Source organism: Furipterus horrens, unplaced genomic scaffold (assembly GCF_987537825.1).
Source record: "Furipterus horrens unplaced genomic scaffold, mFurHor1.1.pri manual_scaffold_5, whole genome shotgun sequence".
Taxonomy (NCBI): Eukaryota; Metazoa; Chordata; class Mammalia; order Chiroptera; family Furipteridae; genus Furipterus; species Furipterus horrens.
Genome location: NW_028327175.1, coordinates 2,477,884 through 2,489,022, shown reverse-complemented (window position 1 = coordinate 2,489,022; position 11,139 = coordinate 2,477,884). Strand labels below are relative to the sequence as shown.

Sequence of the window (11,139 nt, the reverse complement as noted above, 5' to 3'; positions counted from 1 at the left end):
CTACCCGCGCGCGGGCGCGATGTGAAGCCTCTCTGGGCTCTCGGGCGTTTGCAAAATCTTCCTGGAGCGGAGCTGCGGTGCGCACACAAACTCCGGGTCCTCCCGGCGCCCCCACCGCGCGCGCGCGCGCGCGCACAGATACAATCTCACACACACACACACACACACACTCACACACACACACTCACACACCCGCCACCCCGCGCGCGCCGGCGCTGCCTGCGAACGGCGGCGTGCAGGACTAGAAGTGGGTGTTCTTCCCCACTCCCCACCCCCGCCCGTTCGCCTTCCCCCTCCCTCTCGCTCCTACGCAATAAGAACTCGGCGACTCCCCTCCTGCCTCTTTGATTTCGGGCACCTCCAGCAGATAATTGGGAAGGGTTTCCAGAAGGTGGGAAATGTCACCTGATTCACACTGAACTTTTAAAAGCTCCCCACCCCCAAGGAGCCGCGCACACCCGCGCCAGCGGCCGCCCTCCCGCTGCCCCACACCCTGGGAGACCGCCCACCGCACACCGCGGAGACCCCCGTCCAGATTTAAAGCGCGGCTGCGCCCGGCTCCTGACGTCCATTGAATCGCGCGGCGGCCGGCGGCGAGCGCAGGGCTGCGCCGGGATCGCTGCGCCCCTCCGCCGCCCGCCTCTGCGCCCGCCCGGACCCCGCCGCTCCTCGCCCCAAGCCTGCCCCGCCATGGGCCGCTCCCGGCACCAGCCCGGCGGGCTCTGCCTCCTGCTGCTGCTGCTCTGCCAGTTCATGGAGGACCGCAGCGCCCAGGGTAAGCGGCGCGGGATGCTCGGGGGCTCGGCCGGGGCAGGGGCTTGTACTTTTCCGCCTTCCCCATGGTGTCTGCTCGGAGCGACGCGGCTCTCCGGAGACGATCGGACCGACCTAGCAGCTCCAGGTGGGAGAGCAGTGGCGGGCCGGGGCAGTGACACTTTGGGAGCCGAGTTTGGAGCGCGCTTATCCTTAAAAAGGAAACGGAGCGAGCCGGGGTGCCTCTCGGTAGTTAGGGTTTGATGCTCCGAGTTCTGGACGGCGTGCGAGGAGATGTTATCTCGCGGGTTTGGCTCGGAAGAAGGAGGCGAGCACCCGCGGAGCAGCGTGGCCATTGCGGCCGCCCCGTGGGCCGTTTACCCTCTTTTCCTGCCCCATCTTTTGGGTACTTTGTAAAAATGACCGGGGTTGGAGGGGGGACAGATAGTGAAATTTCCTCGGTGGCTGGGGACGTGGTTTCAGAAACTTTGCCCAAACTTGGAAATGTGGGTGCTGGAAAATTTCGAGGGAAGTAGCTTTCTGCCCAGTGAATGCTTCTTCCAACCCCATCCCCCGAACCCTGAAAGAAAAAAAGACCCAAATTATGACGCCGGAGTGTTTTTGTGTAGTTTACAGATTTTTTTTTTTTCTCTCCCTTTTGACTCCTTCCTCTGACTTAACTTTCTGTAGAAAGGTCAGGAGCCTACAACTGATTTAAATCTTGAGAGGCATTGAAAGCAAATGTCTTAAGTTTTTTTTTCTTAATTAGATGTGTTTATTTCAGTTAGTCTTTGAGTAGATTTTAGAAGAAATAATAATAGCAGCTAATGGAGCGATTTTTGTTGAAGTTGTATGGATGATAAATAAGAAGTGTGTACGAACCAACTCCGAGCGCTGAAAGGGGGAAAATTACTTGCAGAGATTTCTTGGTAGGTACGAGATGGGTCTGTGTTACCGGGAAATGGTAGGAAGCCTCCCCGCCTTTCCCTCCACTTTTCCGGGGACGGACGGGTGGCTGTCCTCCTCGGAAACCCCCGCCGTCCGCCCTGCGCCCGCTCCTCCTCCGGAGGTGCCCGCCTCCGGGGCGAGGCTTGCCGGCCGCCCGGGACGTGGGCGCCGCGGAGGGCAGCCCTGGCAGATTTCGAAAGACGGCGGTGGCCGCGGGCGTCCCCTGGGCCTGGCGGATTGCAACACGGGCCCGTCGGGCGGGCTGCGCCCGGAGGCCGGGCAGGAGCCGGCTGCCTGTTTGCTTTCATTTTGCACAGGCGCCTCTGGCTCCCGTGCGCGGTGGCCGTCTCGGTCCCGCGCTCCTTCTCTGACCTTCTCAACTTGTCCCACTTTCTTAACCCCCGTCCCAAGTCGTACCCACTCCGCCTACGTGAGGCCGACATGTAAAAACACCCGTGCGTCCTGGTTTTGTCAAGTTCTTTAATCGGCTCTTCGAGTCGCTGCAGGTTATGAAATGGGACAAATAAAAGCCAACAGCCTAGTAAAAGCCAATGCGGGCTGCACGTGCTGCGTCTGGGTCCCTGGTAACTGCCTTGGAGACGGCCCGGGGCCTGGGGCGCCCAGCGCCTGCCTCCCGCCCGCCTGCCCCCCGCGCCCGCCGCCCACCGCTCCCGCCTGGGCGTCCCCTCTCCGTCCCCACCCTTCCACTGCCTCCCATATGTTTCCTGCTGGGCCCCGGCCCCTGTCCCCTCCCCGCCGCGCTCGCCCACCTCCCACTCCTCTCCTCGCAGCCGGGAACTGCTGGCTGCGCCAGGCCAAGAACGGCCGCTGCCAGGTCCTTTACAAGACCGAGCTGAGCAGGGAGGAGTGCTGCAGCACCGGCCGCCTGAGCACCTCGTGGACCGAGGAGGACGTCAACGACAACACGCTCTTCAAGTGGATGATCTTCAACGGGGGCGCCCCCAACTGCATCCCCTGCAAAGGTGGGGCTCTTCCTCCCCGAGCTGCAGGCAGGCCCGCAGTAGAGGGCGTCTTGCGCTCAGTCTCCCCACTGCCCAGCTTTGCATCCGGGTCCCCCTCTGTCCCCCCCAGCCCCCAGGAAGCTGGGGGTCCGCGGGGGAGGGAGTCCTTGCCTGCTATGCACTTTACCCTAAAGGGCCACGTGCGGTGGTGAAGCCCGCCAGCCTAGGCTCCCGGAGGGAGATCTGGGTCTGGGGCGAGGCCCACTGTCTTTCTCGCCCTCTCTCCCCTCCTCAGCTTCTAGGACAGAGCTGGGGCCCCGCAGACCCCCCTGAGCCATTGCGCATGCCCCCTGCCCCACCCCCACCTCACCATGGCTCAGGTTTAATCCTTGCCACTTTCCAACTGCTAGAAACGTGTGAAAACGTGGACTGTGGACCTGGGAAAAAGTGCCGGATGAACAAGAAGAACAAACCGCGCTGCGTCTGCGCCCCAGATTGCTCCAACATCACCTGGAAAGGCCCGGTCTGTGGACTGGACGGCAAGACCTACCGCAACGAGTGTGCCCTGCTGAAGGCCAGGTGCAGAGAGCAGCCGGAGCTGGAAGTGCAGTACCAGGGCAGGTGTAAAAGTAGGTAGACCGACCACAAGGCCCCGGGGGTGGGCAGGGCACCAGAAGGGCCTGGGAGGGATAATAATGACACCAAATAAGGGAACCCTTTTCTAATTTCGAAAGACTCCTTAAGACTACAGCAAGGACCAACCGAGAGTTATACATTTCCTCTTGAAAACCACAGGACTCCCAAAACACCTTTTGAAAGCTGAACGCTTTCATTTCATGATTGCTTTGAAAATATCAAATTCTCATTCCCTGAGGCCCAGAAGGTGCCTGTTAACGTGTGTCTCCCTCTTTGTCGCAGAGACCTGTCGGGACGTTTTCTGCCCCGGCAGCTCCACGTGCGTGGTGGACCAGAGCAACAACGCCTACTGTGTGATGTGCAACCGCATCTGCCCGGAGCCCGCCTCCTCGGAACAGTACCTCTGCGGGAATGACGGGGTCACCTACTCCAGTGCCTGTCACCTGCGGAAGGCCACCTGCCTCCTGGGACGGTCCATCGGATTAGCCTACGAGGGAAAGTGTATCAGTAGGTAGTCCCGATGGAGGAACAGAAAGAAAATAGGAACGAAGAGGCCAGTTCTGATGTTAAAACTGTGGGGTGAACCAATAAAGAAGCTTTCAAAGCCTCCCCAAATGCCAGCTGCTAGCAGAGAGAGAGCTACCCCCGGCGACCGCGCGCCCCTCCCGGAGGCCATTGTCCTCTGCGAGCGTTGGCATATGTGTGAAAATGCCAGTGAGAAACGGGAGACAATTTTCCGTCTTAGGAAACTTAGAACTCACTCAATTTTACACATTCTTTCTAAGTGCTAGACTTGCTGGAAGCAAGAAATAAGGACTTCACAGTTCTTAAAATCTGTCATTAGATTCTGATAACTGATGGGATTCTTTCTTTTTTTCAAGATCCCCACGGTGGGAAATCATCAAAGACAGTTTTAACTTGAGGATGCTGTTCCAAAAGATACTATTTTCATGCACAAATATAGTGTGTAGAAAACTGCGGGGACCTGTGTGTGTGCGTGTTTCAGTTTTATCTTCAGGTGTTCTTGCATGACACCTCCATGTCCCCCATGAGCGTGTCATAAGCTGTCAGTGACATGTTTATATGTGTTGATAGGGGCGTTGGGAAAGGGGTGATCAGTCAGGGCACTAATCACGGGTACGTTATATCCTAGAAGCAAAGTCCTGTGAAGACATCCAGTGCCCTGGAGGAAAAAAGTGTTTGTGGGACTTCAAGGTGGGCAGAGGCCGGTGCTCCCCGTGCGGGGAGCTGTGCCCGGAGAGCAAGTCCGAGGAGCCGGTGTGTGCCAGCGACAACGCCACCTACGCCAGCGAGTGCGCCATGCGGGAGGCCGCCTGCTCTGCGGGTGTGCTGCTGGAAGTGAAGCACTCCGGGTCCTGCAACTGTAAGTGCCTTCGACCCTGGCTGCGCAGGGGGCTGTCCGGGCAGGCCCCTGGGGGGCGGGGACCTCCCCACTGCCAGCCAGTTCCTGGTGACACGAGGGAGCAGCTCAGCTTCGCCAGCCATTCCCTGGTCCATAGAACCAAATCCCCTGGAATGTTTTCCTGGCTTTTAAAACGTGTCCAGGGGTCGCCAATGGGGTGGCCTCTAAAGACCTCTTCCCAGTCATTGGCCCCTAATGCTATTGCCTTCCCAGCGTGCTTTGCCGTTTGCCTGATTAACCTTTGAATCTGGACTAACTGCTCTCGAAGTCGGGTTGCTGTTTCTCCCCCCTCTTCAAAGACAGCTTTATATTATCACACAGGGGCCGCTGCCCTCCGCGGTTGCCTGTCTACTAACCCTGCACTAAGGACCCGGAGCAGTTGTACCTAGAACACAAGAGCGCTTTTTATCTGATTTCAGGACTCTGCCCGTAAAACCTGAGCCATTGATTCTTCAGAACTTTCTGCAGTTTTTGACTTCATAGATTTTTTTTTAAGTTTTTAAAAACGTATTGCATAACAGCAGATGCCAAACACCAAAAAAAAAAAAAAAAAAAAAAAGCATCTCACTGCAAGTCACATAAAAACGCACCGCTGTCATGTGCTGTCTCAGAGGGCTTTGAACACGTGCCCCGAGCTGCTTCTCGCCGTTCGTGTTCGTGTTTAAACAGCAGCTCCCCTGTGTTCCCCATCTAGCCATTTCGGAAGACACCGAGGAAGAGGAGGAAGATGAAGACCAGGACTACAGCTTTCCCATATCTTCCATTCTAGAGTGGTAAACCCTCCACCAGAGTTCAGTGTTCACACAGCCTTTGGGCAAAAAAAAAAAAAAAAAGAAAAAAAAAGAAAAAAAGGGAAAGGAAAAATATATATTGTCCATACTGTAAATAAGTGTATGCTTATTTATTTGGGGGGACGACACAGCCGGGACCTTCGTCCGCAGGCTCTCCCCCCCAGGCCACTTGTTGCTCACTGGAGGTGGGGAGGCCATCCTTCCGGGCCCACTGGATGAGGCGCATCGATGAGACTTGTAGACATTTATTTATACTGTGTCATGTTTTATAATTTATACATAAAGTGTCTGGTTGACTGTACACCTTGTTTTTGAAGAAATTTATTCGTGAAAGGAAGAGCAGTTGTTATTTATTGTGAGGTCTCTTGCTTGTAAAGTAAAAGCTTTTTCTTCTCCTTGTAAACCATTTACGTCCATTCCTGGTTCTTCGCTCCCTCCCCTGTCCCCCGTCACTTGGCTGTCGCGAGACTCCTTCCCCCTGGAACAGACCTGCACGTCAGTTTGTCATGTTTATTTATTGGGTTCTCTGCTGCCTGTTCTGTACACACACGATCCCCCTCGGGTTCTGTTTACAAGGAATCTTGACTGACCAAAATGCATTGCAACTGACTCAGAGAAGGTACAGAGGCCCCAGCTTGCAGGAAACTCTCAGTTCAGTTCTCTGGTTGGGACGGCCAGTGCCAGACTTCTAACGATGGACTTTCAAGATGGCACAGATCCAAAGACGTTGGGTGACGGGGGCGGGAGACTGCAGCCGAAGGGGCTACACATTCAGGCTTTCCGTGGGCGTTCCCTCCGCGCGTCTCCTATGCTGGTTCCCTTCCCACCAGTGCGTCACTGAGTTATACCAGAGCTTTATCAGTTCAAGTTTCTTGCTTTTCATAATACTTTTTTCTGATGCAATTTTATATTTTCAAACATGGCAAGTTAAATATAAATTCATTTAAATATATAGTTTTGTACTTTTCTACCATGTAAATGTGCAATGTATATAAAAGTTATAATGTGTATTTGTAAATAAATGATGCGTGAAAAAATAAAAAAAAACATTTTAAAAAGCCAATGGTCTCAGATGCTGTTGATGTCAACAAAGTTGTTTGGGCTTTGGGGTACAAATGTATGTAATACATTTGCTGAGAAATCGAGTTATCACTGAAATTTAGTTGCCGGAACAGGAGACGCTCCAAAGCCAGGTGAACTAAGGCCACCTCAGTGGAATCTGAAAGGTCCAGGGATCAGAGGTCCAACAGCCCCTTTGTAAGAACATATTTTGATCCCTGCAATGGACAAGCCTGGAGTTTCCTTAAAAATCACATCCTAGCCGTTCTGGTTCTTGCGGCAGGAGAGCTCACCATAGCCAGAGGCAGCCTTTCTCTTGTCTAAATAAAGTGGATCTTAGATCTTTAAAGCACAGCTTGTTACAGGCAACAGTGAGAACAGCCTGAGCACATTGCAGAAACCAGAGGCCGGTTCCAGACACCGGGCCTCCCAGTGTTGGCGTGACAGGCACTCGTGGGGACAGAGGTGCGTGTCCACGAGGGTGTCTGCGTTCGATGGGGCAAAGAATGACGCTCAGGGAAGAAGGGGGCGGCCGTGTTCTGCGGTCACCGTCAGACAGCTAAGTCACACTCTAGGACCTCCGACTGCATCTGAGGCACCCGTGGTCCCTGAAGGACCTCGTGCTGCATCGCAGTAACCAGATGACCAGAGCTTCCAGCTTGCTGCTCGCTGATTTCTTGACTAAGGCGATCAAAATCGTCAACAGTGCAAGAGGCAGAGAAGGGAGGGTTGGGACTGGGAGGGAAGCAGAGGACAGTAAATACTGCCAACATTGCTGAGCAATAACAAAAAGGACTCTAGGTCTTATTCCCCAAAAATAAAAAGCTTTTTCTTTCATTAAAAAAAAAAAAAAAAGGACTAGAAGACGGTTGGCCCTCCACTGTGGTCAGCAAATGAGGGATGTGGGGACAGAGGACCTGCGGAGGCCGTGCTTGTCAGCCTTCAGCCCCTTCCCAGAGAAGAGGAGGGAGGAGCAGAAGGAAAACAAGCTGCCATTAACGGAGGAGGAGGGTCAGTCCCAAAGGGGCCCCGGAGCGCCCTGCGGGCCGCCGCTGGGGACAGCTGGCAGCCGCGGTTTTGCAGCCCTACCTGGCGCGGGTTTTGCCCTCTGTCCTGGGAGGCCGCAGACCCTCCAACGCGGCCACTGATGACGAGGGTAAAAGTGTCGCATTTACCAGGCACCGATGTGTGTCTTGGCAAGCGAGAGGGATGAAATCAAGAGCTTGCCTCTACAACAACGTTCAGATGATTTAAAAATGTTATTTCGTATTTGTCAACATCAGTCATGCCTCTCAAGAAAAAAAAGTAAAAAACCCTCATTTCCCTTCTCGGAGTTCCCTGCTCTTCCAGTAACCCTACATTAGGTTCGCTAGTTTCAAAAAATAGAAGTCTTTTTTAAAATTCAAATTGCATTAATGTCATTAGGCTGTTGTTAAACTTTCCTCTATGACTCAAAAAAAGTCATTGACTTAGGCATATAATGTAATTAATAGAAACTATTCTAGTGACTAGTTTTAATTAGAATTACTACATCTTAATGATTAAGAATTGCAAAATACTAAGTAATAATGAAAAATATCAGAAGCCTAATTTTCTTTTTTAAACAGATTTTATTCATTTCTTTTTAAAGAGGAGGAAGGGAGGGAGAAAGAGAGGGAGAGAAACACTGATGTGCCGGAGAAACATTGATCATCGGTTACCTCGCACTCGCCCCCAACTGGGGACCAGCCCCCCAACCCGGGCACACAACCAACTGAGCCACACCAGTCAGGGCAGAAGTCTAATTTTTACCAGATATCCCCTAAAAGTTGTTATATGCTGAATGGGTACAGTTTCCAGAGGATGGTAAAAGTAAAATTTGGCATAATTAGAATCATTCTAAAACATAAAGGCAGTAGTTGACCTTAGATTCTGTACCCCGGGGGGAAAATGCTATGTATTGAAAAAACTGGAACACTGTTCGTAGCTCAAAGTATTGTATCCATGTCAAATTTACTGAAATTGATTACCATAGTGTGGTCCGGTAAGAGAACATTCCTACACTTAGAAAATACACATTGAAGAATTTAAGGAAAATGGCCAAAATGTATCTAACTTACGTGATTTTTCAAAACATTCTCACTCAAGGGCCTGTTCATTGATTTTAGAGAAAGGGAGGGAGAGAGACATCGATGTGAGAGAATCACCAGTTGGCTGCCTCCTGTACGCGCCCCAACCAGGGACTGAACCGGAAACCTAGGCATGTGCCATGACCGGGAACCAAACCCACAACCCGCTGGTCTTCGGGACGACTCTCTGACCAATTGGGCCACACCAGCAGTCCTCTGAAATTATTTAGAAAGGAAAAATACAGCTTAATGTAGCTTTTTCCCCCCACGTGTATTCAAAAGGAGAGCACAGACATGTTCCAAGAAATAGAGTAAAATGTAACAATAAGTGAATTTGAATAAAAGTTAAGTTTGAAATTATATCCAAAAAAAAGGTTAAAAAAAATTTTAAGTCATTCTCACAAAGGAGAGGTACACAGTAGACTGCTTGTCCCATTCCCTAGAAAAGTACAGGACATATCAGAGTCATTTAAAAAAAATCATTTGAATGACCAAAAGACTCTGGAATATTAATTCCAGGGGCTTTACCAAGGCTACTTTAAGAATCAAAACCGGCAATGAGACTTCCTGACACCTAACCCATTCCCACGCTGGGAAATAGCCTTTTCTCTCCTGTGGTCATCTCAAAATGTAGAGTGATTCGTAGCTTTGCTGGACACTCCGGACACCGAGCGCCCTGGGCCCGCTGCCGACTGTCCCATTCGGACGCGTGGTCCCACCGTGCTCCGCCCGTCTCCTCGCAGATGTAACCAGAACAAAGCCCACCAGTGTGGTGAGGATTAGAAGACGGAAGGTGTGTTAAGTGCTTAGATCAGTGCCTGGCCCCTAAAGAAGTCAGCAAATACATGTCCTCTGGGATTATAATAATGGTTAATTAAAGAAAAACATCGCCCGGGAGCTCATCAACCAAACCTGACCTTGACCCTGCAGTGACGGAGGCGTGGCGCCGCGCAAGGCCAGAAGCACGGGTGTAAACCATTTTCTTAATGGAAGATAAACATAATGGTAAAGTATGTTAGCCGTGGGAATACTTAACGAAACTTCAGGAAGTTCTAACAGGTTTAGATACAATCTTTCCCGTGGAAACTTGGGGAAAAATGTCACCCACCAACGATTCCTAAGAGACAAAAGATGCCTGTCGTCCTTTCAGTCACACAGCCAACACAGTTGCCGGTAGCGAACAAAATCAATCTTCTTTCATTTTGATACGATTTCCTGCATGAGGGCGAGAGATTCCTAAAGACAGTAGTAATAAACTATTTCTGAGCTATCAAAAATCCTAATGTAAACTACACAAGGACCAGATATTGAAAAATGATATAGTATTTATTTAATAACCTTGTGTATCAAAAAGCATTTTTCAAGACCTGGGTCCTGATGTGTTTTTCCCATTCCACCTTCCATTCCGACCAGCCAGCGGGCACCCTCCAGCCAGAAGCTGTCATGTAAATAGACTGCAGGCGTGCCCGCCCCACGTCGTCCGCAGGCCTGCCCAGGCATGTCCAAATCCCAGCTCCAACGGAGCTGGAATCCCCCCAGGAGCCCTGGATGGTCCTGGGCTCTGTCCTCCTTGGACCTCAGCTATCTTGGCTGGTACCATCCGGATTCCTGTGGCTGAGTCCTGCAGACACTTCAAAACAGATTCTCTGGATTATACCAAATGTGGCCCTGGCAGAGCTGTACTTGGTCATTCTTCTATTTTAGGAATATGGCCTGGGAACCACCTGGTACTGCGGGCAGCCAGACACAGTCCCACCCAAAGTCTCTTGAGTCCTTTCGCGAAGGACTCGGGTCTCTGGCTAAAGAATGAGCATCGAGTTTGTGAAGAATTTGGGGCAAGCAACACATCAGGACCGAAGTCGCAGTCCTGGTGAGGAAGAGGGGCCCTCTGACTATTCCAGCTCCAAGAAGAGATCTTGATAGGTTTTCATCTGTTCCAGCACCAAAAAACACTGTTGGAATGATTTTACGGTCCTGATACATCCCATATACAGAGGTGTCAGTGGAAGACCAAGGAGAGGGCCAGTCGCTAGAGCTCCTTGAGATTGCTGTGGGCGGGTGGGCCAAGGACAGCATGTAACGGAGGGATCAGGTGACTCAAACAGCCAGCAATACTGGGGACTCCTGAGGGAGAGTCCTCGGTGGGGTCGGTACCCCAGGAGAAGGATCAGCAAGGCCTTGGGGCAGTTTATTCACTGGGTAGGCGGAGCCAGGACCCAGTCAGAACAATTCCCAAACACCAAGGGAATAGCCCAAGCACACAGCGGGGCAGCAGCAGCAGCATTACCCGGCGCTTGTTCGAAATACAAGTTCTCGGGCACGACCCCAGAACCACTGAATTTCGTTCACTGAGGGGAGGGTCCCCAGATCTGTTCTAACAAGCAGCGCCGGGAATTCTCATGCTTGCTAAAGGTCAGCACCTACTGCCCTAGGGGGGATTGGCTCTGCTACCGGAGTGC

At 52.1% G+C, this 11,139-nt stretch overlaps 1 protein-coding gene across 3 annotated transcripts; it reads left to right on the top strand.

Moving 5' to 3' along the window:
* The first annotated feature begins 334 nt into the window (after window positions 1-334).
* FST (follistatin) lies at window positions 335-6,568 on the top strand. 3 transcript variants are annotated; one of them, XM_090276119.1, is made up of 6 exons: window positions 335-775; window positions 2,493-2,684; window positions 3,074-3,292; window positions 3,582-3,806; window positions 4,453-4,683; window positions 5,142-5,485. In XM_090276119.1, coding segments are annotated over exons 1-6 (954 nt in total). In that variant the 5' UTR covers window positions 335-690; the 3' UTR covers window positions 5,144-5,485. The 3 variants fall into 3 exon arrangements, with proteins under 3 accessions (XP_090132245.1, XP_090132244.1, XP_090132242.1); XM_090276118.1 differs by having other exon boundaries at window positions 336-775; window positions 4,456-4,683; window positions 5,417-6,568; XM_090276116.1 differs by having other exon boundaries at window positions 336-775; window positions 5,417-6,568.
* The last annotated feature ends 4,571 nt before the right edge of the window (window positions 6,569-11,139 follow it).